This window comes from Solanum verrucosum, unplaced genomic scaffold (genome assembly GCF_900185275.1).
Source record: "Solanum verrucosum unplaced genomic scaffold, falcon-dt-bn FXZP01000284.1, whole genome shotgun sequence".
NCBI lineage: Eukaryota > Viridiplantae > Streptophyta > Magnoliopsida > Solanales > Solanaceae > Solanum > Solanum verrucosum.
This window is the reverse complement of record NW_026019936.1, coordinates 2919505-2944776: the sequence shown is the minus strand read 5'-3', so window position 1 is coordinate 2944776 and position 25272 is coordinate 2919505. Positions and strand designations below refer to the sequence as shown.

At 34.3% G+C, this 25272-nt stretch overlaps 3 protein-coding genes across 4 annotated transcripts; 1 reads left to right on the top strand and 2 right to left on the bottom strand.

Moving 5' to 3' along the window:
• The first annotated feature begins 1491 nt into the window (after window positions 1-1491).
• Window positions 1492-4330, top strand: LOC125838080 (protein MET1, chloroplastic). Its single transcript, XM_049517139.1, has 7 exons — window positions 1492-1979; window positions 2912-3018; window positions 3090-3184; window positions 3261-3337; window positions 3427-3547; window positions 3848-3907; window positions 3985-4330. Exons 1-7 carry the CDS (start codon window positions 1606-1608, stop codon window positions 4123-4125), a joined length of 975 nt encoding a protein of 324 aa, XP_049373096.1. The 5' UTR covers window positions 1492-1605; the 3' UTR covers window positions 4126-4330.
• Window positions 4331-5449: 1119 nt separating this feature from the next.
• LOC125838090 (uncharacterized) lies at window positions 5450-8473 on the bottom strand. Of its 2 annotated transcripts, none has more exons than XM_049517149.1 (2): window positions 7433-8473; window positions 5450-6523 (listed from the first exon to the last, which is right to left on the bottom strand). In XM_049517149.1, the coding sequence occupies exons 1-2, from the start codon at window positions 7732-7734 to the stop codon at window positions 6418-6420; spliced, it is 408 nt and encodes a 135-aa protein (XP_049373106.1). In that variant the 5' UTR covers window positions 7735-8473; the 3' UTR covers window positions 5450-6417. The 2 variants fall into 2 exon arrangements, with proteins under 2 accessions (XP_049373106.1, XP_049373114.1); XM_049517157.1 differs by having other exon boundaries at window positions 5450-6488; window positions 7433-8447.
• A 3054-nt stretch (window positions 8474-11527) lies between these two features.
• LOC125838038 (lysine--tRNA ligase, chloroplastic/mitochondrial) lies at window positions 11528-25084 on the bottom strand. Its single transcript, XM_049517095.1, has 14 exons — window positions 24801-25084; window positions 21745-21963; window positions 21007-21118; window positions 19497-19605; window positions 18642-18699; window positions 17347-17415; window positions 15624-15731; window positions 15256-15348; window positions 15012-15116; window positions 14023-14229; window positions 13800-13894; window positions 12830-12920; window positions 12062-12241; window positions 11528-11934 (listed from the first exon to the last, which is right to left on the bottom strand). The coding sequence occupies exons 1-14, from the start codon at window positions 25014-25016 to the stop codon at window positions 11842-11844; spliced, it is 1755 nt and encodes a 584-aa protein (XP_049373052.1). The 5' UTR covers window positions 25017-25084; the 3' UTR covers window positions 11528-11841.
• Between the last annotated feature and the right edge of the window lie 188 nt (window positions 25085-25272).

The window sequence follows — 25272 nt, the reverse complement described above, 5'->3', positions numbered from 1 at the left end:
TTTGAATGAAAAGACATGGATCATATTGAAGAAGGTAAAAAGATAGATATAATATGAGTTTGAAGTCAAAAGGGCAAAAAAAAATTGCCAAAAATTCCAAAACGGCACATCATATTTTTTTAAAACCAAAAGGGCAAAATCGCTCCGGTAGCGATTTTATTCTGACACATATTAACGTTGTTTACTCCGTTAAAAATAAAATGGTATAAATATTCTTTTTTTTAAAAAAAAAAAAAAACTAGTTTCTCCAAAATCGCTGCACGGGCAGTGATTTTAAAAATAAAATAAAATTTACAATCAGATGTTGAGTAGTTGACAGAAATTTAAAAAAAAAAAATCTACCAAAATCGTTGCCTTGGCAGCGATTTTTTTAAAAAAAAAAAACTAGTTCCATCAAAATCGCTGCCAAGGCAGCGATTTCAAGATATATATATATTTTTTATAAAAAAGCTGCCAAATGGCTGAAAATTGCTGCCTTGGCAGCTTTTTAGTTAATTTTTTTTTTCTTTTTAAATTCGTTTCTCTTCAATTTTTATTTTTTCTTAAAATCATTTTTCTTAAAAAAAAAATCGTTTTGAAAACAAGGCAGCGTTTTTATTAAAAAATAATTTTTTTAACAAAAATCGCTGAAAATGCAGCCTAATTCGACACCAATTAATGGTTAGGTAGTTAAAGTGTAGAATGAGTTACATTTTGGTACTATTAAGTACAAACACATAAATTCATCTAAAAACTCTGAAAGCTTATATAGAGGCAAATATTTTTGAGGTTCCTCATCATAGAGATTAAACATATTACGATTATTTGACAAAGACAAAGAAGCACAGTAAAAAAAATTAGATAGAGCTTAAAAAAAACACGAAAAGATATATATTTTCATGAACATAAATAAAATAAAAAAAAACATTCATAGAAAAACAACCAAATAAAATGACATACCTTTGTAGAAATCTGCAACTTGTCTCTATCATTTCTTCTAATCATAGGAGTCGGGAAGAGGTTGATTATTCCATTTATAATAAGTTGATAGTGAGAAAAATTTAAGATAACAAATAAGATGATTCATTATCTAGTTAAATTGATAACTTTGTTGTGCACAAGTAGAGACTTTAGGACGCGTCCTACATGACATATATAATACACTTAGGATACAAAATTATCATGTAGGATGCCACGTAAGACGAATATGTTTATTTATTCAATTTTATACAAATTTACGTGTCTATTTAAGTACACACAAAGTTAGAAGACATATATGTCAGTTGAGACCAAGTTAAAACTTACATTTATTCATTATGTCAATCGATTCAATTATTCAGCTACTTCGAATAAACTTACTATTTTCTCCTAGTATCTTTATAATTATTATTTTTAACATATAGTTTCTACATTTTTTTGTGGTATATTCTATTTTATTAAAGTAGAATTTTAATTTTTTTTAAAAAGCATCAAACTTGGTGGATGTGGCACCACAAATTGGAAGTGAAAATTGAAGAGGCTATTAGAGCCACTAGTCACAATCCTTTAGCATCAACACAAAATCTTGAATGATCACTTTGTTGAAGGAGAAAATTCAAGAATAGGCAAAACCAAAATCAAGAATCAATGGCTTCCACCATTAGCTACACTTCACTTTGTTCTTTACTTAAACTCAACCAAAACAACCAAAAAACCCCATTTTCCCCTTCTTCTTCTTCTTCTTTGATTAAGATCAAGAATCAGTTATGTTTTAGCAGCAATTTTTGTAGCCATTTAGGTAAAGCTTCAATCTTTATGGTTAAAGCTTCAGAAACAGAGGCAACTCAGTCAGAAAAAGAAGAAGACAAGTATGAAGAGTATGAAGTTGAGATTGTTCAGCCTTTTGGACTTAAATTTACTAAAGGTAGAGATGGAGGAACTTACATTGATGCTATTGCTCCTGGTGGTTCAGCTGATAAGACTGGGAAATTTACTGTTGGAGATAGAGTCATTGCCACCAGGTATTTGCTTTTTTTAACAAAAAATTGGGGATTATGAGGTGGGAAATTGAATTCGCACCAATAAAGTTTAGGTAGCCGACCAACTGAGCATATGTTATACTACTAATAGATGTGTCAATTTTAGTACTCTATTATTATATTGGAAAAAAACTACCTAATTATTCAAACATTCTTACTACATTTACTAATTTTTTTCTATAGTTTGAAATAATTATACATATTGTGATTTCAAGTCAGATATACTTTGATACATGTATTTTTGATACTCTGAATTAGAGAGGAGAGAGGCAAGAGAGAGAGTCGGTGTATCCTAGATACATGCAAATCACACTAGATATATGTATCTGGATATCAGATACATCCAAATACATACTGAAAGGGAAAAAAGACAAATATATCCCCAACTATCTTAAATGGTATGCAGATATCATCCGTCATATTTTTGGAACATTGGTGCCCTGCCGTCCAAAAACTAGAGCATATATACCCTTTATACTAACGGGCATACACGTGTCATAATCTTATCCACCGACCCGACGTCGGATCGATGGATAAGATTGTGTCACGTGTCCCTATTTAGTCTTCTGTTAGAGTGAAGGGCATATATGCTTTAGTTTTTTGACGGCAAGGGCACCAATGTCTCAAAAGTATGACGGAGGGTATATGCATACCATTTACGATAATTCGGGGGTATATTTATCTTTTTTTCCCCATTTTGAAACACAGATACATAGGGAGAGAGTCGTGTATCCTAAATACATGTGAATCTACTTGGATGTAGAGTATCTGGAACAAATTATACCTGATTTTGACCTCATGTATTTGATGATCGAAATCTAGCACGAATAGTAGTTTTGATCTACTTGTGTTATTTGTCCTTATTTATTTGTGCATGTGTAAGTAAAGAATGTGGAATGGCAAAATGTGTTCAGTGCAGTGTTTGGAGAGGAAATATGGCCTGCTGCTGAATATGGAAGAACAATGTACACTATTAGACAGAGAATTGGACCTTTACTCATGAAGATGCAAAAGAGATATGGTTAGAACATTAAACTAATTTAGACACCGTTGTTCGATATGTTACCTCATACGAATCATCGCATTTCTCAGGGAAGGTGGAAGAAGTAGGTGAATTGACAGAAAAGGAAATTATCAGAGCTGAGAGGAATGCTGGTTTCATTAGTGACAGAGTTAGAGAACTTCAAGTAAGTAAACAAGTTTAGAGTATAAATGGGATAAAAACACATATGCCTTGACCCTTTCTTTCCTTGTGATGCTCAGGTAACGAATGCTCGGAGGAAGAAAGAACAAAAGGAGCAACGAGAAAGAGATCTTCGTGAAGGACTAAAACTTTCTAAGTAAGGTCATTTAACATCATTCTACCAATGTATTGTCATTCATGTAAAAGTTTCCTATTAATGGATTGTTTGTCTTCCTGGTAAAAAAGGAATGGCAAATACGAAGAAGCACTCGAAAAGTTTGAGTCTGTGTTAGGATCAAGACCAACTGGAGATGAAGCTGCTGTGGCAAGTTACAATGTTGCTTGTTGCTATTCTAAGCTTAATCAGGTAATTCTATTTGATTATACACCGACTCTCAAGTAGACTCATGAGTTCTATCTGACATAATACACATAGGACACCACGTAAGATGCAAATTCCCATACAGGATGTCACGTAGGACGTGTGTGCTTATACAAGTGTTTGTTTGTGCACACCCAAAGTTGGAGGGCATAAATGTGAAATGAGGTCAAGTTAAAGGGGATATTTATGTATTATGCTGAGCTTTTAGCTGACCATAATTCATTTTGGATGATAATTTACTGGATCGTGGTTCTCGAAATGACTCATTTTATTGCCCTGTGATAGCTTCAAGCAGGGTTATCTGCCTTGGAGGATGCAATGGAAGCAGGATTTGAAGATTTCAAGGTAAATGAGATTCAGAAATTTGCAGGAAATGGTATGGTTTAGTACTGTACCTGATTCATATTTGCCTGTGTTAACAGAGAATCAGGACAGACCCCGATCTTGCTAATCTAAGAACGTCTGAGGATTTCGAGACACTCATGAAAAAGTTTGATGAATCGTTCATCAATGAGAATGCCATCAATGCGATTAAGTCCCTTTTTGGCTTCAACAAGAAATAGAAGCAGCAGCACATTCATAAACTGAAATGTCAATACATTGACTATGCTCCCTTTTTTGGATTTTGTTTATAGGTGAGTTATAGATATGAAATTACTTCTGATCATTAATTTTTTTTTTCATTTCAATTGTATTACACTATGGTCAATCTCGTGTAATTATAAGGTTCGTATTCTGAATATGAAAAGATCTTCAATTTGAAACCTACATATCTCGTCGATCCATCAATAGTACATGCTCTTAAGTTGGCTAATGTGCCTACAGATTCCTTGTACCATTTCAAACTCAAGTAATCTTCATATTCTTGACTTGTCACACAACAGCTTCACTGGAAGCATTTATGCAGAGGTCGGAAATCTAGTTGGAATGATCAAAACACCAAGCACCTTCTCATCGATTTCATTCAGTTTCACCTTATCGATTGAGTACACTGAACTGATAGTGAACTGGAAGAGGTCAGTACAAGGTCTGTCATCGAGCACCAGCATCGACATCTACTCTTGGTTGGACTTGTCAAAAAAAACCATTTTTCTGGTGAAATCTCATCTTCTTTAGGAAAATTTAGAGGCCTAAAGATGCTTAACATCTCTTACAATGGCCTTAGATTCCAGCAACTCCTGGGAATTTGGAGAGTCTTAATAGCATAGATTTGTCTCACAACAGTTTCTCTGGTCCAATTCCCCAGTCCTTTACAAAGCTTCAACAACTCACTACTTTTGGATGTCAGCAATACAACAACATACTCAGTGAAATCCCACAAATAGGGTACGGAGAGGGTAGAGTGTACCCAGACCTTACTAGTACCTCGTGGAGGTAGAGAAGTTGTTTCTGAAAGACCCTTTGACTCAAGAGCAGCGAATCCAAGTACAAAGAAGAAGAAAACAGTGTAGAAAACGTAGCAACTAACAAAGGAAGCAGTGCAAAGACTACAAGAAAGAACCAAGAACAACAAAATAGTGTGATAATCAAAATACAATACACAACAGACGACGATAGATATCAGCAATAACCATCCCAAAGGTAAAACACTAGTTGGAGGCCAAAGGGATCCAATGGATGATCGAACTTCTTGTGCTAATAATAGTGTCTTTGTGGCTTCCAAATTCAACTGCACTGTCCAGACAAGAAGTCACTACAACAAACGGAACCAGAGAATGAGAGCAAGAAGAATCATGGTTTGCATGGGAAGCAATGTGAATAGGATTGCCATTTCATTTCATTATATCAACGCCATATTACTTACTGGATTTGGCTAGCTTACAGAACAGCACAGCCTCCTCCCTCGAAGACGCACAGTACAGATCAAGAAGCAGCAAAAACAAGACACAAATGGAAGTGGAAATGATTTTACTAATAAATATTTCCATTTGCAGAGAGTGTTTACATTTGAGTGTCAAAAGACAATAGAATGACTGATAATTTGAAACCAAAAATCTACTGTTCCACTAAAGATTTCAGTGGTGCATCCAAGTCAGTAAAATTGCACTGAAGCAAAGGTAGAAAAAATAGTATGATCTTCATAACTTCTGCCTTTGAATTCAGCTAACAATGCAATAGAACAGCAAATTATAGCAACCTAAGCTCTTCTTTTCGATTGACACGAACTCTTCAATGTTAACCATTCAAGCTGATCATTGGTGTGTGTGCTACCTGTTTGTGACAATGAAGAGGAATTATAACCTGTATTCTCCCTCTATGAAGCAGTTTCATTGACGCGCAATATATTATCAGTCTACCAAGCTGGAACTCATCAAAAGGCTATTATTTTGAGAGAACAGCAGAAATAACACGCGCTGCTTTTTCTTCGAAGTTTAACACTTGTGCACATCGCTTTTCCAGTAGCCTTCAGATGCTAGAACCAGAAAACATATTGCAGGAGATGACAGTTAGCTTGTGTGTGGCTTAATTACTCAGACGAATCAAGCAAGAATAAACATCAATTTAGCTTCACACTTCTACAACAGGGAGCAATTGTCAGTTGACCTGAATTCTCACATAAGAAATCTTGAAAGTGATCACAATCCGCAATAGCAGGAAAGGGAGACATGAATAACCTTCACTCCCATGTAGGGGGTTTCCCAGATAATCAAATGAGGAATCTGACGGATGGATGAAAATCTCGATGCAAATGAAAAAGAATAGCAATTCTGATGAATGCATCAGCTCCACTTCTACTAACGCCTGAAGCTTTTCCGATCATGAACAATGTTCTCATGCACATGAAGTCATTTCCTCATTGTTCTTGTATTAGATTAAACTGCAGCCACTTGGAAGTAGTTGCAGGAAGAAGCTGGTTAAGCAGCATCAAAGAATAATGCATAGACAATGTCTTGTCTCCTCTTCAGTGTCAGTATCTCCCGTTTCACTACAGAAACATCATCTTTAACATTCAGCTTCATACTAAAGGAACAAGCCCAGAGAGAATAAAAATGAAATAGGATTTAGAAACAACACGACAAGAAAAGTGAACAGGCAACTAACAATGCAATAGACTTCATGCTGTAAAACGACAGATTGGTAATGAAAGGCAATATACTAAGAAAGCGCAACTCTATTAGACCTTTATCTGGAAAAAGCTGGAAGAAAGGTGAGAAAGAAAGGTTGCCTACTACTAATAAGGGCGGGTAAGAGTGGGAGGCATCACTGGGAAAAAAGCCAATTGATTCGGTTTTCTCGAAATCAACGAATGGACTGTAATTCATCTTATGTACTTACATAAAAGAAGCATTTTGGACTCCTAATCCTTTTAACTCTCCCCATCCAGAATAAAGAAATTAACGACCTTATACTCGTTTTGTATAAGCAAAGAAAGTATACATCAAAATAAACCATGTTTAGCATCAGCAAAGAAAAGCATAACAGATAGTAAAAGATTAACAATCCAAATAAAACACCATGAACAAAGATATTTGAACGAAACAGTTGTGACCACAAACTAGCTATATATGGGCACATCAAGTAAACATTCTTCAATATCAGCAACAAAAATCTGAGAAAGGAAAAAACAAGCACTGCACATTGGTACTGTACTTATCATTGTTCATTCAATTTTCTCCCAAAAGTATACAGAATTAGAAAAGTCTTATGGTCAGATCTTCATTTTCATAAATCATAACACGTGCCTCTATCTAATTTTCTTGATTTCTTCAGCAATATAGATGAGGACATATTAACTTCTTCTAGCAGATAGATCTCAATAATATATCTAAGTAACCTAGATCTATATTCTCCACATTTTATCATCTTGACCCCTTAATTCAAAATTTCCAAGAACACATTTTTAATGCATAAAGTAATGCTGCTCTTTACCTGGATTCAAACTCCTTGATCTCAACAAGCTCTTTCCCTATGTTATCCATCCATTGAACTCTCTTCTTGTCAATAATCTCCTTAGGTCCAACAACAGGACTTTTCCTAATACAACTTTTAAGACCATTTCCAGCATCTAGACTGACCTCAGATTGTTGATGAGAGGCACCAGAAACATGTGGGGTACTTTCCAATTTCAATGGACCTGGAGTGTAAAGATGAGCAGCAGAGGGTTTACAAAAACAAACAAATGGACAATGGATTTTGCAGAACAAAACCCTCATCAAACTGCTTTCTTTCATCAATAACTCATTTCAAGAATGCCCCCATTCCACCTTAAAACTGAAAAAGATCCAATCTTTAACCTCATAAAGCCCCAAAATTTTCATATAGGTATCAAACACAAACAATCAATTACATTAGATGACAAAGTTCTCCATTGAGCTGACATTTAGTACACATAAAATAATGATGTCCCAAATCCAGCAGAAAACAACAAAAGTACTAATAAATTCTTGAGTAAAGAAGAAAAAAAGGTAAACAAACACTATATATATTTATATATATTCAAGAAAGAAGCAAAACCCCATAATCAAGAAACAATAAGTTTGGGATTTGGAGGGGGTTCTTGATTGTGAATTCCAAAACAACCCCTCAATCAAACATCAAGAAACTCTGCTCCTCCACTTTTTTTTACATGAAAATTCTGATTCTTGAGACTTTATTTTAATGTAAAGAAAAGGACATGTCTTTGTAGTTGAGAGAGAGAGAGAGAGAGAAAACAAACAAAGAAACAAACAAAGGTGATTGCTTCCACCTAATAGTAAAATGTCTGTCCTACCCTCTGCTGATTCATTGGAACAAAAAACCCAAATTGGAATTTTATCTGAAAGAACAAAAAGCTTAGCTGGAAGAGAAACTACTGATGAAGAAGATGATTCAAACAAATTTTCACAAGAATCCAAAATATGGCAACTGTACTCTTTCCAATAACACAAACTAAAACTACTTTCATAAAAATATTGACATATCAATATTACCATAATAGTAGTAATAACTAAATTTGGCAAATAAAGAAAGGCATAACACATAGACATGTTTTTTAACTTGATCTCAACTGACATCTATGTCCTTCAAGGTGTGCACAAGTAGACATTTAAATTTTGCATAAATTTAAAGAAATTGATTACATATGTCCTACATTGTCTCCTACGTATATCATGTCACGTAGAACGCGTGTGTCTATTTCACTTTATATAAATTTAAATATCTACTTGTGTACACTCAAAATTGGATGGCATAGATATCAGTTGAAGTCTATGTTGCTCGGACAGTTCAAAAATGTCAAGGGGTACATATTGGATTATCCAAAAGTAATGTATTTTTTAAGAATCTGAAATGAGTGCAACATTGAAAATGATAAGTTCATGCAACGTAGACTGAAATCAAGTTTAAAGAATATATTTATGTATTTTATGTAATATAGAAATGAATTGGGATGTTCAACAAGACAAGATTGTACAAGAAAAGAAGACACCAAAGACAATATGGAGTTGCTACCTAGTGGTGGTTTGCATGATGGTAACCCCACTTTTAAAGTAAAATTGATTTAAAGGTAATGACTTTGAATTTGAACAATAACTTAAGTCTTCAAATTGGTGCTTCTTTTTCTTTAAGACAATCCATAACTCAATTGATTTGCATAATATATACTCTTTTTTTTAGTTTCCTTTCTTTTCTTAGTCATATTGACTTCATACCAAAACTTTATTTTTTTTTATAAATTTAAAATAATCATTTAAAGCATAATATATATATAAATAATCTTTTTTGGTTTCCTTGACAATTTAACTTTTGAGGGTTAGCTAGGTTTACTTGAGTGTTGATGAATATATAGGCTTATCAAAGACTTTCCAAGTTCAATATGGTGCTTATGCAACCATGTGAAGCTAGACAACAAATAAGAAAAGAATCTTGTGAAAGACAAACTTTTTTATAAGGCGTAACCTTGATGTAAGACTTATTTATAATAAGAAAAAAATCAACCCCTTTTTTTGGAGTCTTGGTGACTCGACCCTCCAATCGAGCATCCGAGCAACTCTCACTTGTTCACCTTACCGCGTGATTCACCCAAATTTAGGAACATACACTTTCATTAAGACTCATATAGTCAGATCATTGCAACAAAAGAGACGTTTAGTGGCAATAGATTTTTTTTTTTACCTTATTAATATGTCACACATATTTTACCTTAACTTTGTTTTTTTTTAAAAAAATTAAGGTGGAATTATTATTTGTTTCAACTGTGTATTTCTATAGTCATAAAAACTTTTCATTGCCTTCATAATTGTTTTTACTTTATTTAATAAGAAGGCTCAATTGTTTACCAACACACTATTTCCTGTACTGGCATTTATTTCAAATTGGGCTACTTGATTGATACACCTTTGGATTTTTTTAAATTCATTTTACATGCTTTTTTTTCCTATTAGAAATGCATATCATTTTCATACAATTGTTAACTTTTTTCACTAATTACATTGTTAAAAACATTCATTTCTCATGCATGTTTTTAACATTTGTGGATCAATATCATTTTGGTACAAACTAGTGATATTATATTCTCTAATCACACAAATATTACTATAAACATCATTTTACTAAACTCTACCTGACGATTTTAATTGCAGGGCTAATTCATTCTAAACCTTAGTTCATGTTTATATAAAGGGTAATATATTGTCTAGAAGAGGGCATCTCGAATATCCCGTAAACTCTTGTGATATTCATAAAGAAATCAAGATATGATTGGACTACTCTTGACAATCAAATACTTCAAGATAATTCATAAAACACGCTATTAACAGCCCTCGAATCGCGGAGAAAATTCATAATAGAATTATACTCATTCTATTTATTAATAAAATATTCTTGTTTCTTCGTATTCTATTCGTGGTGCATGCCACTTTTTTTTCACATAGAAATTCTATAAAGGCATTTTAATTTTAGATAAGATAGTGAAATGAAAATAGAAGCAAACAATATGATTAAGGGGAAGGCCAATAAAGATGAGAACTTTAATTTTTAAGGACAAAAATTAAAAAAGTTCCAATCTTTATACACCAACTTTAATTTATAAAGAAAAAATTAAACTTTAACCCTCAAATATTGGGACAAACGCATATGGTAATGTATTTGATTGTGGAAGCAAAGTTGTTGTCTTCTTACCCTACAATCATCTAAACTTTTTCAAAAAATAAAAATAAAATGAAGATATAAGTATATCCATCAATGATATATATAATTTCCACATCACGCTTATTTTGTTTAGATTTACTTTAGATTAATTATGAGTTTTGAGTTCGAAGCCTGAATATGACAAAAAATTCTTGTTTAATGAATTTGATATCGTGTGAATATAGATATATCGAAGACTAGACAAGACAAGAAAACAAAAATGATAACCTAGACATCATTTCATGAGCGCTCGTGGCAGTAATTATTAGGAAAAGATCAAAAGGAGAAAGTAAGAAATGATCAACAATTACTAGGGAGGTAGGGGTGTAATCGCAAACAATAATATATTCGGTGAAATTTCATAAAGTGGGGTCTAGAGAGGATAGAATGTACGCATATCTTATTAAGATCATGTCCTCGATAAACTAAAATTATCATATACTGTCTAATCACTTCTCCCAAATACTTCTTCGACCTATCTTTCACACCTACTCACTAGGGAACTACACATGCCCTAGTATCAAACAAATAGTAATATTTTGTTCGTTGTTATTATTATTAGATATAATGGTCTAACACACTTAAATCCTGACTATCAGTTGTTCCTTTTTCCTATTTAAACTATCAATATATATAACATTGAAACACACCTATTTGAATAGATGGCGCAGGATAATTGACCTAGTCAACTTCGAGGTGTGTTTTAAGATGTTAATGGGAACATGTAGGAAAAGAGACCTGTTGATAATTGGGGTACGAAACTCACGAAAAAGTAATAGTTTGGATATGTTTTTTACCATTATTATTTTCTTAAAGGTGCAAGCAAGCACACTCAAAACTCAAAAAATATAAAAGGAATCAATGAATAGCATTGGCTATAGTTTTTTTCTTCCATTAGATATGATGTATCTTTTACAAGAATCTATCAAGCTAAATAAATAAAACCAACAAGTGTATTGTGTTCAACACTTATCAAGTTACAATTGACAATGTCCAGTTAGAACTGCAAGAATCACAAAAATGATGTGAACAACACTTGTATATATTTCGCGGAAAAAAAAAGATCTATTATTGAAATTTTTGCTCAAACTCGACTTTCTCAGGTAATAAAGACGACAATCCTAGCACAAAATTGGCGAAATTGTGTGTAATAAGCAACTATTCATTAAGTGTTATTGTTGAATCTTGAGGACTGGGAAAGCAATAACATCGCGGATGCTAGGTGAGTCTGTCAAAAGCATTACTAGCCTGTCAATGCCAAGTCCCTGAGAAATGAATGTGACAACATGATGTAATGGTCAGAATCTACTTCTTGTGAATCGTCAAGTTTCATTGGTTTCGTAAAAGTATGCACTTGAGAAAGAAAAACAAATCGCCATTGAATCAACATACCATTCCAGAAGCTGGAGGCATTCCGTATTCCAAAGCTGTGAGGAAATCTTCGTCAAGAGTTACTTCATACGAGTCATCATCATCATCTTTGTTCTCTTGTTCCTTGGCACCAGCCTTATTTAAACCTGATGCGGCTTTTTTCTCATTATGTTGCCTCACTTGCTCTTCCAACCGTCTCCTCTGCAGCAAGTTTAAACGCGACAATTAATTTTTGTTCTGCATATATAGCACCAGACTAACAAAGAATTCACTAATTATATTGTGCATAAAACTTCTAATTCATAAAAGTGTTGGTCCTGCAGATAGCTCAAACAGGCGTAGGAGGTTGATATACTATTAACAACATATCTACTCTGCAAAACCATATGCTTAGAACAGCTGGAATTTCTTTCAGAGCACCATGTCTGGGATAGAGTGGATTCCCTGTCCTATCGGTGTATAAGACCATAAGCTCTTTCGTGATATTCTACTGACCCATCTTTGAACCATCTTTAAAGAGACTGGAAAGAACTAATGCATATTTTTAGCTTTAAGGACAGAACCACTTCTTTCTACTCTTACAGAGATTAGCAGTCCATCATTTTGATACTATGGTGGCAAGAGATTCTTTTGCTTTTTTGTATTTCTTTTTTCCCTTGGATATGGTGTACGTTATTATTTCACAAGCCATTCACTAGATTAGGCAATATCAGAATTCCTCAATGGCGACAGAACAGCAAAATAAACATACGGATGGTACACAGTTTCAAGATTTCAACATCAGAATACCTGGTCCAGAGGATCAGTTAATTCTGAGAAGGCATTTGCCATCTCACGGCCACAAATGAATAGCTCGAATCTCTCAGTTAAGCCTGAATGTCTGCAAAAAAAACAAAATATCACGTAACAAGATAGTTGGTGTGTATAATAGAAGTGAAAACTACTAAAGCAGTCTACTTTTGTACAGTAAGTGTGTATAACTTTCTTATCAGGTAAATCACAAGACTACTAGACATGACCTCAAAAAAAATTATTCTGCCTATTCTTGATGTATTGGAGATTTCAGCACCAAAACTCAAATATCTGGAAACATCTCAGAGAGCAAAGCAAGTAACTTTTACTTGTTACAGAAGTACAAGAGTGAGTGATAATTCAGAAGGTGATCATAGCGTTAGATCTTTCATGTAGTAAAGAAAGTGATTAAACACTGATATTCACACAAAGCAGCCAGGGACAAGTCATTTAAACCAAAGAAAAATGCAGCAATAACTCGAGAAACGAAGGTGATTCAAAACAAACTTTTCATGTACTGTTTCAGATGAAATGTGCTTTACATCATGTAAATGTTCTTTCTAAAACCACAAAGATGCCAAGAGAGAAGGTAGTGTGGATTTAAGGGCAGAGGGGAGTAAATCCTGTGTCATTCCCCTTGCATTTCTGCAAAGAGGTTGTTTCCACATCGCGAACTTGTGACCTGATCGGCGATCGCCATTTTGGGACTGACCAAAGAGGGAACTAAACAATATTTCTAGACAAAAAGAGTATCTTCTTTCTTTGCTACATCTTGGTTTTCAGTCTGTCTTGTTTGAAAATTGATCAACTAGCAAGCACATGTTGCCTTAGAAAGATCCTTAATGATCAACAAAAATAAATCTGAAGCGGACATATGCAGTTAGTTTTGTTTCAACATTCAAAAGAGAACTAAAAGAAAGTCTTCTAGTTTACTGCTTGTTTGAGAATTCAGTTGAAGATTAAGCACCTTCTATGTGGTTTGGCCAGTGGAGATATTTCAATAGGATAGTCCAAGACAAAAGTCGGTTGTAGAAGCTTTGGTTCTACTACCATCTCAAAGACCTGAAAATGGTTATAACACAAAGCAGTTAACATAAAAGAACCATCTTAACCAATAAGATACACTGGCATGTGGTTAAAAGCTGCTAGTTCTATGTATCTGCAGAAGGGGATATAGAACATTATTCAACCTCATTAAGCAAATGGCCAACAGAAGAGCATGCTTCAATTGAACTCTTATCCAAATCATCACCAAGAATATCAATTGCTTTACGAGTATGTTCTTTGGCAGCTTTAAGATCGTCGCCGAAGTTTTTAAAATCAATCCCTGTAGCTTCTTTCACAAGATTATGCATTGTTTCCCTCCTCCAAGGTCTTTCCAAGCAGATCTCCACACCCTGCAAGAAAACATAAAGTTTGATTCCTTAGATCAAAGTTAAAAGGTGATAGAAAAAATGAAATTAAATACCAAAAGTGAGACCAAAAACCTATCAAGCATAAACTCATCATTCACTGAAAAGTTAGCTCAACTCATTATGTGTAAAATCTGGCCATGTTTCAAAACCATTGCTAAAACATTTTACACATTCTCCAAGAAAACATATGCAGCACATGAAAAGACATGAGGTAGGATCTCTGGAAAAGATAAAATAAGACGAAAGATGGTTTGCATAAACTCAAGGAAACAGTTCAGGTATCCAAATAGTAACTAAAAATGTTTAGCTGGACATTTTTGGACCAACATTATTCAGCCATTCAAAATTATTTTGTTATGATGAGAGAATACTCTTGTCACGACACACAAGATGGTTGAATACAGAAGATGAGCACTTAAGGAAGCTCCTCCCTATGAATGAAAACTGAAAAGGTGCCACACAAAAACACGTATTGCAATTGAGAAAGATGAAGTTCACATGATTCCTCCTATCGCTCATGGTCCATACTTGTAGCCAGATCAAGAAAGAACTAGATTGGCTTCTAACGGAACTTAAAAGAACAAGCAAAACCAGATGCATGCAAGTTTAATCAATTCTCAGTATTATGCCTTCAATATAAGAATGGTTGCCACACATATTCCTGAAAATGACTAGTATCAAGTTTGACAGAGAAGATACATGAAAGTGCAAAAATGATCTTCAAACACTACTGATAAAGATCATCCAGAGGAAGGGGTACTTACCTGGTAATCAATTTTAAGTTTCCCATTAACTGCAAGGGCACATCGTGTCACAATCTCTTCTGCCATATTCATCATGCTTTCATAGTCAGAGTATGCTTCATACATCTAAAATCAAAGTTGGAATGATTAAATGATCATTTCGCAGGAAAATTATTTGATGAAACATTCTCCAAATGGATTTATAAATTCGATTTGAAGCCCAATAAACTAAATAACTAGAAGTCCTTTGACAAAGAGCTATTACCTCAATAGTGGTGAATTCAGGATTATGACGAGTTGAAATGCCTTCATTACGGAATATACGGCCAATTTCATAAACTTTTTCGAATCCCCCAACCTACAGTTACACAAGAAATATGATGGACTGTTACAAAGAAGCAGAAGAAGCACACCTCTTCTAATAAGACTGAAGGAAAGTACAACAGAAAGTAGGGGTTCTTTCCTTCCCCTATTTTTGGTCCTATCTGCACAAATGCACAGGACTAATCATGGTTCCAGCAGCTATTCAATCTTTTACATTTTATCTCCATGAAGAACTAAATAGTTAAAAGCAGTCTCATGTAAATAATTTCTTGGAAAAGAAATATAACGTTAACTACAGGAAAAGCTCACCAGCATTCTCTTCAAATGAAGCTCTGTTGCAATTCTTAAATAAAGATCCCTTCCAAGAGAATTATGAAATGTAATAAATGGCCTAGCTTCTGCACCACCAGCTGCTCCCTAGTAAATGAAACTGATTAAACACAATAGCAAATGTGCTTCTTAGAAACAACAAAATGAATCCTCAAAAGGTGAGGGAAAAACATATAGATAGGATGAAGTCACGATCACAATTTTTTGTATGCATATATCAAGTCTTTCTTCTTTTAATTTTTCTATATTTCCTTTATATACTCACCCTTAATTGGTCAGCAGGGGCAAATATATGGAAGAAGATACGGGTTCATTCAAATCCAATAGCTTTAGCTCAAACATTGTATAAGCATAAATAATAAATTTTGCACCCAACAAATCAAAATAAAATTCAAAATCGAACCCATAAAGATCAAATCTTAGAGCCCGTTTGGATTGGCTTAAAAAAAGTAGCTTTTAAGTCAAAAATAAAAAGTCGAACTGAAATGACTTTTAAGTCAAAAAATAAAAAGTAGGGGGAGACCTACTTTTGGTTTTTGACTTATTTTAAGTCATTTTAAACTTATTTTAAGTCATTTTTGACCTTGCCGAACACTTCCCAACTTATTTTAAGTCATTTTTGACTTATTTAAAGTTACTTTTTATATTTGCCAAACACTTCCAGAAGTAAAAAACTGACATAAAAGTAGGTTTGACCAACTTTTAAGCCAATCCAAACACCCTCTTAGATTGACCTCTGTTGATCAGGATACCTAGAACATTAATACACTCATCCTAGGATCATGAATCATTCTCATGACCCACTATTAAGGAAGAGATCAGACGATACAGCTTTCTCGTACTCTTCAGCATGGGTTCCTAAAGTTACAAGTTTGGCTGGCAGCACCAAGATCCTTAAAGCTGAGAACTTGAGAGAAAGAAGTATAATACACACAAATTGATGTTATATGTACAAGAGATTCGGAGAAGATGTTGATCATTCGCTGGTCAGTGTCAGGTAACATACTAGCTATGGGGCACGCATTGAATTTATTTGGTACAGAATGGACCGAGTGTACCACCGGAAGACATTTGCTAATTCGCTCAGGTTTGAGTAGGAGAAGTGAAGCGTAGCACGTAGTTCCTATAACTCTTATGTGGACAATATGGATAAGAAATAGGAGGGCATTCGAAGGGATGGAAAACTCTTCTCTACTAACTAGGGGCTTTGCTTTCTATAAATTTTTGGTGCACCAATAAGATTTCAGTAATTCAGTTAGTACATATGACCAGTGCAACATAGAATCACATTTTTGTTTAGATTCTCTACCTTTTGCATGCATGCCACATGTATATGAGAGTTCTTTCCAATATTTTAATTCTACAATTATTTTATTGAAAACAGAAGAGATTAATATTGGGCTCATCTAACTCCTTCCATTCAAGGATATTTGTGGGGATTGAAAACCTGTCAGTACCTCTTTCTTGTAACAACCAATACCAGTTAAAAAATCTATATATTCCTTGAACAAGAGGAGCAACCATTCTGCTGCATCCAGCACTTGAAGTTTACAAAAGCAAATACTTTGACACTGAAAGCATATTATACTCTTTCATGGAAGAGTAGCTCACAAGCTTTATCGAAAAACACTAAGATGGAAAATAGATCACGACTAAATAGGATATAACATTTACCCGTACAACCAAAAGGAAATTCACAAACCTGAAGAACAGGTGTTTCAACCTCCAGAAAGCCAAATGATTCCACTGACTGACGTATTTCTGATACAATCTACTGAAGGAAGGATTAAATCAGCATGGAATATAGTGCACATTTTTCATAGGAAAAGAAGAAATATCATGCATTTACAACGTCCATTACTGCCTATTGCAGCAGAACTTCTAGAGAAAGTAGTAGTATTAGTTTTACTACAAGTCTCCACCTTAGGTAGTTCAAGAAAAACAAAACAATATAAGACTAATCAGAAAAAGGCTATTTCTGAGGTTAACTTCATTTGCAAGACTATTGCAAATTACTTTGGGAAGATTCAAAGAAACAAATGCCCAGAGCAATACGAACAACTGAGAGCATTTTCCTTAATACTAGAAAATTCCAAGTAGAATCTTGTAGATTGTGTTTTTTACTAGTTAAATGTGGATAAGTGCTTTATTTGATAGAGGACAACTTCACTACGAAATATATATAAATATCACATGCAAGCTAAAATAATGCGCTGAAAAGTAGCTTTAAATTTTAGGGCTTGAATTGAGCTATTTATAGCTCATGATCTGGGTGGAATAGATTGAACTAGAAACCCAATAAAGTAAAATCAGACACATGGATCTTCAACAAAGAAGAGACTTTATAAAACCAAAAGAAGAGACAAAGAAAAAGAACCTCATTCATTGATGAAGAAAAAGTACTAATCACTATCATTCTTTCATAAGTAGATATCATCTACTATATGTCTATGATTTGCTATATGCACTTCTAAAATTATCAAGTACAACAAAATGCATGTTTGAAAATAAATATTTAAGAATCCAGCTTGTAATGTTATCCATAATAACAAAAATACATCTGATCTAATAAGAAATTGTTAAGAAATAATGAGATGAGATGGGAAGTGGAGGATTTTTCTTTAATCAGGTAAATAATTTTATTAATAAAAAAGGGGGAAACCCCATATACAAGTAGTATACCAAAAGAGGAGAACCTACAACAAAAAGGAAGTGGAGGATCTTAACCAACAGACAGTTCGAGACCAAAACAGAAAACTATATGCTCCTAACTCTCAAAACTGACGAAGTCTCCAGTCATTTTAGTTTGGAAGTAAAAACTAGAAGAATATTTGTAGGCCAACGATCACAAACTATTAACTCGGTAAATACCATACTGCTGAGCAAAAGTAATTTACTGAAAGGTTTACAATTCAAGAGGTGACCAAATGCTGATAAGAGAAAGATGGTATTGTACTTTAGACGTAACAGTCCGAAAAAAAAAATTAGCTAACCTACCTTTGCCCTCTTGCGAAAGGTATCAGCAACCTCAGGATTTGCAATCATGTCTACATACCTATCATAAACAGCAAGGAGAGTGAATACACCCTGATTTTGGAATACCAGTTATCACAATTTGTTCCGTGCTTTATTGGCACATGACTCAATAAAATTTCCATGCAACAGAAAAGAAAATTAGTCATTTGACTGGTTTCCTCCTTGTATGCATCATGAGAAGAAAATCAGAGAAACATTTGTAATAGAAAATATCCTCTACTGAAACCTGATATACAAAAATAGTTGTAGATATATGCCAAATGCCCAAATCTAAGGCAGATCGTGTATTTTTCTTTGCTTTAGCTACTTCGATATGATTAAGTTATGTATGCGGAAACAAAAAAGCAGAGCCCCCGGGGCTTTGTTCTAGCAGTACTAGCCTTCGAATAGAGGGGTAGTCCCCATTATTCATGGAGTTTCGAATTGTGTGCTATACAAGCAAAACTGCATAGCAAGAATACGGGGCAAGGGCACCAGTCACAGATGCAGACAACCCCTGTAGAGCAACTTATAAGAGTTGCTTATGTACCATCTACCATTCTATGAATTGACCCAAATATCTAAAATTATTCTGGCTGGAAAAAAAATTGAGATTTTTTTTTTTTTGATAAAGTAAAATTTTATAAATAGAAGTACCAAGGAGGTACAAAATGACAGTCAAATTATGTATTCAAACTGAGTAGTTAAAAATTTGATTGTGAAATGACCCATTCTAGAGAATTCCTAAGATAGTTGTGCAGCCACCCCTCGAACAATGAGTCAGAACCATGCAACTAGAAGCTTCAACAATAAACTTGCGCAAGAAATAAAACTCACCGCTGTCGATAGCGCTTGTCTATATCTGTTAAGCCATGATATTTGTCCGGCAATGGAAGCAATGACTTCGTGAGAATTGAGAATGAGTTCACGCATACAGATAGCTCCCCTGAAAAGAAAACAAGAAGAAATACTTCAATGAAAAGGGCTTCAAGACAACAGCTCAAACAATAACACAAACAAAAGAAACAAGGTTCAAAAGAATATGATTCACGTCTTTGCAAAAACCTACTCAAAATCATGCACTTCTGTTTCAGGAGTTTGGAATTATAAACCAAATCAAACTTAAATTGCAAGCATATACAGAATCTGAAGACTGAATTGATGCTAGTGACTAAAAGGAAGTGAATTTTAAAAGCATGCTATGCCAACCAGAGATTTCCATCTTAGGCATGTAGAGGATACCACAACTATCTGAATGCTCATGTATATATCATCTGCTTCCTTAAAAGTGAAAATCGAAGAACTAGAAGATAGGATGACATTGATGAGTGAGTAACGAGTGTCTAGCGAACCATACACGTGGACTAAAAATATATTACCTCTGTTCAAAATGTTTGTCATACCTTCAACTCTGTGTTTTCCCGAAAATTAGTCAACATCCCTTAAACTTTAAAAAAAAAGAATTTGATACATTAAATACCAGAGAAAGAAAATCTAATTGGATCCACATTACTCTTCCAGAATCCAGACACAAGTTCATCTTCTATTTTATTTTTTTAGAACACAAAAGTCAAATACGACCCAATTTTAACTCCTCTTAATACAATGTCAAGTTGAAAGGGATAAACAAATTGGACTGAGTGTACCAAAATACGTATGTAATATCTGCAAAGAAATCGTGTTTATTCCTAAGGGACCTAAATTTGGCATGTTCTTTGATGTAGGGCAGCACTTGATCTCATAGATCTATCATATATGTTAACCTCTAAGGTTGTAAGCAGCCTACTAAGTGGTCTCCTTTGCAGCAGAGATTTTATTGTTCTTGTAGTACTCTTTTGTCTAAAAGCTCATGTTTATTCAATTTGATTTGTGTTTTTTCTTCACCCAAGCAACGATATGATCAAATGAAGAAAGTAGACAGGAAATTAAAGAAAAATCCTCTCTTGATTACACCCATAGGGACAGCAAAGATGATAGTTATAATTCATTTTCTTGCTACAGATATACCCTTGATGTGTCCTCCACATGTCTTCAGCATGTCAAGAAGAAAGCAACATCTTTTTAACTGGGTTGCAAACTCAAGTTAGGATCTTAAAACTTTCAGCAGATAGACCCAAACTGACAATAAGATGAACAGGAAGAGGAGGAAGAGGATTCAAATACTTCACAAGACTACCAAAGGCAAAAAAATGCACAAATGTCTTTATGAACTAATCTGTGATAGGTTTAAATTACTTCCACGTTCAATGATCTAAACTGTTGAATACAGATGTAAGTGAACTTATGCAACAAAGAAATAAGAATGGATGTCAAAGTAGAACTAGGATGGGTACAGACACAAACTTACCTTTCTCTGTGCGCTTGATTGAACCATTTGCGCCCAATATATCACCAATATCAACAAGAGTCTTCAATTGGTCAAACTGATCACCTAGAAGCCTTTCCTTCTCACAATAAAGCTAAAACCAACAATAACTTTATTTCAATAGAGTGCAACATTTGTCTATTCAAAGATTGCTAAATTAAAAGGTAAAAGGTAAACGGTTGCTTATCCAGAAACACAAGAAAATCTATTATAACAGGTTCTAGGGATATATCTCAGAGAGGATCCTAACTTGTAAATCACCAAATTGTCAACTGAACCTAAAAGTTCAAGAAATTGCAATCCCAGTTTCTTCCATACATATTTGCTTAGATCTAGTTAAGAAACACATGAAATGTGCTGAAGTACAGATTAAAAGGAATATGCAGTTCAAACTTCGCATAGCAAATAGAGGATAGGCACTATCTATATCCAGTCCTAGATAGAGCCTATCTAGTAAAATTAACAGTATCATCAAACATATTTAACTAGATGTCTCAAAAACTGTATTTTGTAGTAAAGCAGCACTACAGCTATTGCAGCTAACAGACAGTGAGCAATGTAAAACACAACAACATACACAATGTAAGCCCACAAGGTGGGGATCTGGGAGGGTAGAATGTATGCAAACCTTACCCCTACCTCATGGAGGTGGAGAGGTTGTCTCCGAATAAAACAACCCAAAGCAAAAAACAGTAAGTAGATTATGGCAAATATAAAAACCTGAATCATGCCAGAATCATCTCTCAAAGTTAAAAAGGCAAGCTTTCCAAAAGCTCTGCGAGCCACTATTCTTCCTGATATAGAAACATAATCATTTTCACTCTTTGATTCTTCACCATTTCCCAGATTCTTATAAATTTCTTGCAGTTGACTGGCACTGTGAGTTCGATCCCACTTGTAAGCATAGGGTTCCAAGCCATTGCTTCTTAATTCTTCCACCTGTGAGCAAGCAGAACACTTATGCTCTGAAGATGAAATTGAAAATTTACATTGGAAATGGCATAGATCCAGTAGAATCAGGAAAATGTAAAGATCAAATGTCTTATGCTGGTACAAAAGTGCCATTAGTGGGGAAGATTACTACAAAATCTTTTTGAATCCTTATTAAACCTTCGATGAAACTTCAAAGATAAATTGCATTACCCAAGGTTCTTGCCTTCACATGCTAGGGAACAATATTAAGCTACATTTTACAATCATGTTCCCATAAGTCATAGTTAAATCCACACAAGCTTAGATATACCATGCATCTTGATGTCCAATGTCAGGAAGAAACCAGCATATGTACTCATGATAAAGCCAAGATTCATAAAGGACTGACGTTAAGACATCAACAAAGCATTGAGGTCGGTTTTTTATCCTGAGAAACTAGAACACATATTCTTAACAAAATCAAGATTCATTCCCAGAAATTCTCAATAGGTTCACAATTCACCCTTTACCCCAAAAAAAGAATAGTTACAGATGCAAACTCTATAGCTAAGTCCTAGCTTCACCTCAATTTATAAATCAATTATTTCCTTTTAGGACGTCCCAAAATGTTTGAAACCATTCTGTTCCTATACAACTTACACAACTTTCCAAAATTCAATTTTATCAGACTGTGAAAATATGGCACTTGGGTCTAACTCAATCCCAAAAGCTAGCTCTTGAGGGCAGGATGGCCCAAGTCCATACAAGCAAACGACCAGTCCATTCCCCAACCAATGTGGGACTCTAACTCACGCTAACACACCCTTCAAGCCCAACCCCAATTGGAGTGTGGACCAGGAACCCAAACAGGGATGAACCTGTCTATGATACCATGTGAAGATATGGCACTTGAACTTAACTCAACCCCAAAAGCTAGCTCTTGAGGGGAGGATTGTCCAAGTCCATACAAGCAGACACCAATCCATTCCCCAAACAATGTGAGACTCAAAGTCACTCCAACACAGACCATTACTATAATATATAACTTGAACTTCGTACCCAATCAAACACTGTCAAATTTGGATGAAGGGAGTTTTTAGTTGAAAGAGGGTGTTTTACTAGTGAATTCTAATATTTAAATGGCCCCAAGTACGTCAAGAAAGCATTTCTTATGATTTTTTTTCTTGATAAATCAAACAACTTTATAAATGTAAACTGCACCAAGTAGGTGCTGATATGTACAGCAAACCTCAGCGTCTTTTGTAAATGCAGGTTGCTGAGGAAATACCATCAGCATCTAGTTCTTATGCATTTAGCATTTCACACCAAAAAGCCAAAAAGAAAAACTTTTGTATTTAATTCTATACTGATTCTTCCTTTCCTTCAAAATACCTTTGATTTTGTTCACTCCAAATAACTCAAAAGAAAAGATGCATAGTGGGATGATAGACCCTCTGTGCTCTTCGTCAAGGTCCTAACTGACCAGCACCAGAAAACTTCTTTAACAGATTTGGCGTGAACCATGTAAGCCTAACTATGGAAAATGTCACAGATTCTTAAGCAATGCATGGGAGTTAAGACCACACTGTAAATGCAGTTTCGGGAAGCATAAAAGGAATCTGCCTTATCAGCATAAATTTTAAAGCAAAAGAAGAATTATAAGTGAATATGAATAATTATAGTATGCACAAGTATTTTGTATAATATTGATCTGAATTCTTAAGGTAATGGAAGGTCCCAATGAACCACAAGTTAACAAGATTGGAGAAGTTTCCACATCTGTATTGTATCTAAACTAAGCTATCACCTCAAAATATGTGAGCAAACCACAATAATGATATGATCCTAAAGTGAAAGCAATATTAAGTTAACTATAAACCTTCTCAAAAATATTAAGTTAATTATAAAGGAGATCAATCTTCACTGATCCATACACTAACAGTGATTGTTATGTCAAAAAAAATTGTAAATAAAATTTACTGATCCCTGTTACAAAACATTTTTTTATCCCCCGAATAGAGTAGAATGGTTACAGAGGATTATAACGCCTACCCCAACAATATTGGTAAAACAGTGGAGGAGCCGGACTTTCACTAAAGGGTTCAAAATATGAAAAGTGAACACATGAAGAAGTCAAAGGGGATTAACATATGGCATCTGCTATATATATATATATATATATATATATATATATATAAAATAACTTTAACCATGTATAAACAGTGTACTTTTTTCATTGGAGGGGGTTCCCTACCTAGCTCCACCCCTGGTAACAAAGCCTCCGAGCAGATTGATTACCAAATATTTGATTGTAATCACGCCACTAATCTCAGCAAGCACTCCCATGTATAATTTCCATAACTACTAAAAAGGCCATTGTCATAAAGATACAATTTCACACTCATTACTCCCATATTCAACTAAATTCCAGTAATTTCTACTGCACCTTTTTGTGCTAACATAAGGATATGAGCTTTACCATTCACCATTGTATAAAGATGCAATCTTTACACTAACTACTCACATATCCAACTAAATTCCAGTTGTTTCTACTGCACCTATTTGTTCTAACAAAAGGGTATGAACTTCACCATTCACCATTGTATAAAGATGCAATCTTTACACCAACTACTCCCATATTCAGCTAAATTCCAGTATTTTCTACTGCACCTTGTTGTTCTAACAAAAGGGTATAAGTTTTAACAATGATCATTGCATGAAAACTCAATCTTTACACTAACTACACCCAATTCAATTCAACTAAATTTCAATTGATTTCATACCCAAATATTCACAATCATAAAAAAGTGATTTTTTCAAGAAACCAATAAGCTTTCACAAGTAAACTAATCAAGTAAAGTTACCTTCTTGATACGAATAGCACGAATAGCTTCTTTATCAGAAGTGGAAGTAGAGGTGCCGGAAGAGGACCTACGGTTGCGGCCACCGCCGGCGGCGGCTCTACCGGTGACTTCAGTTGTAGTGGAAGAACAGCAACGAACAATGAAGAAAGAAGAAGAAGGTCTAAATCTGAGAGAAGTAAAGTGGATAAGTTGCTTCAATGGCTGCAGAGCTTCCATTCTTTCTCTCTTCCCCCCAAACAAACACTATCTACACTATAACTTCTACCCAATTTTTCATCTAATTTAGGCTTTAATTATGTGTCTATAGTTGGGTTTATAAAATTCGAAAATTATGTTATTATATATATATATATATATATATATATTAATTCTACTTATATTTTCAAATAATTATGCATTTTATCATTAATTAAAAAAATTCTACCATGTATTGATGAAGATACATCTAAATACATGTATTTTTGTTGTTATA

Excerpts from the sequence above, each read along its gene's own strand:
- LOC125838090 (XM_049517149.1), bottom strand. The coding sequence starts at position 7,734 with ATGAAAGAAAGCAGTTTGATGAGGGTTTTGTTCTGCAAAATCCATTGT. Across the intron at positions 6,524-7,432 it reads ATCAAGGAGTTTGAATCCAG|TATGAAGCTGAATGTTAAAG; the intron begins GTAAAGAGCAGC and ends TTGTTCCTTTAG.
- LOC125838080 (XM_049517139.1), top strand. The coding sequence starts at position 1,606 with ATGGCTTCCACCATTAGCTACACTTCACTTTGTTCTTTACTTAAACTC. Across the intron at positions 3,548-3,847 it reads GCTATTCTAAGCTTAATCAG|CTTCAAGCAGGGTTATCTGC; the intron begins GTAATTCTATTT and ends GCCCTGTGATAG. Across the intron at positions 3,908-3,984 it reads CAGGATTTGAAGATTTCAAG|AGAATCAGGACAGACCCCGA; the intron begins GTAAATGAGATT and ends CTGTGTTAACAG.
- LOC125838038 (XM_049517095.1), bottom strand. The coding sequence starts at position 25,016 with ATGGAAGCTCTGCAGCCATTGAAGCAACTTATCCACTTTACTTCTCTC. Across the intron at positions 14,230-15,011 it reads AACTTAAAATTGATTACCAG|GGTGTGGAGATCTGCTTGGA; the intron begins GTAAGTACCCCT and ends GTTTTCTTGCAG. Across the intron at positions 13,895-14,022 it reads TTGGCCATTTGCTTAATGAG|GTCTTTGAGATGGTAGTAGA; the intron begins GTTGAATAATGT and ends AACCATTTTCAG.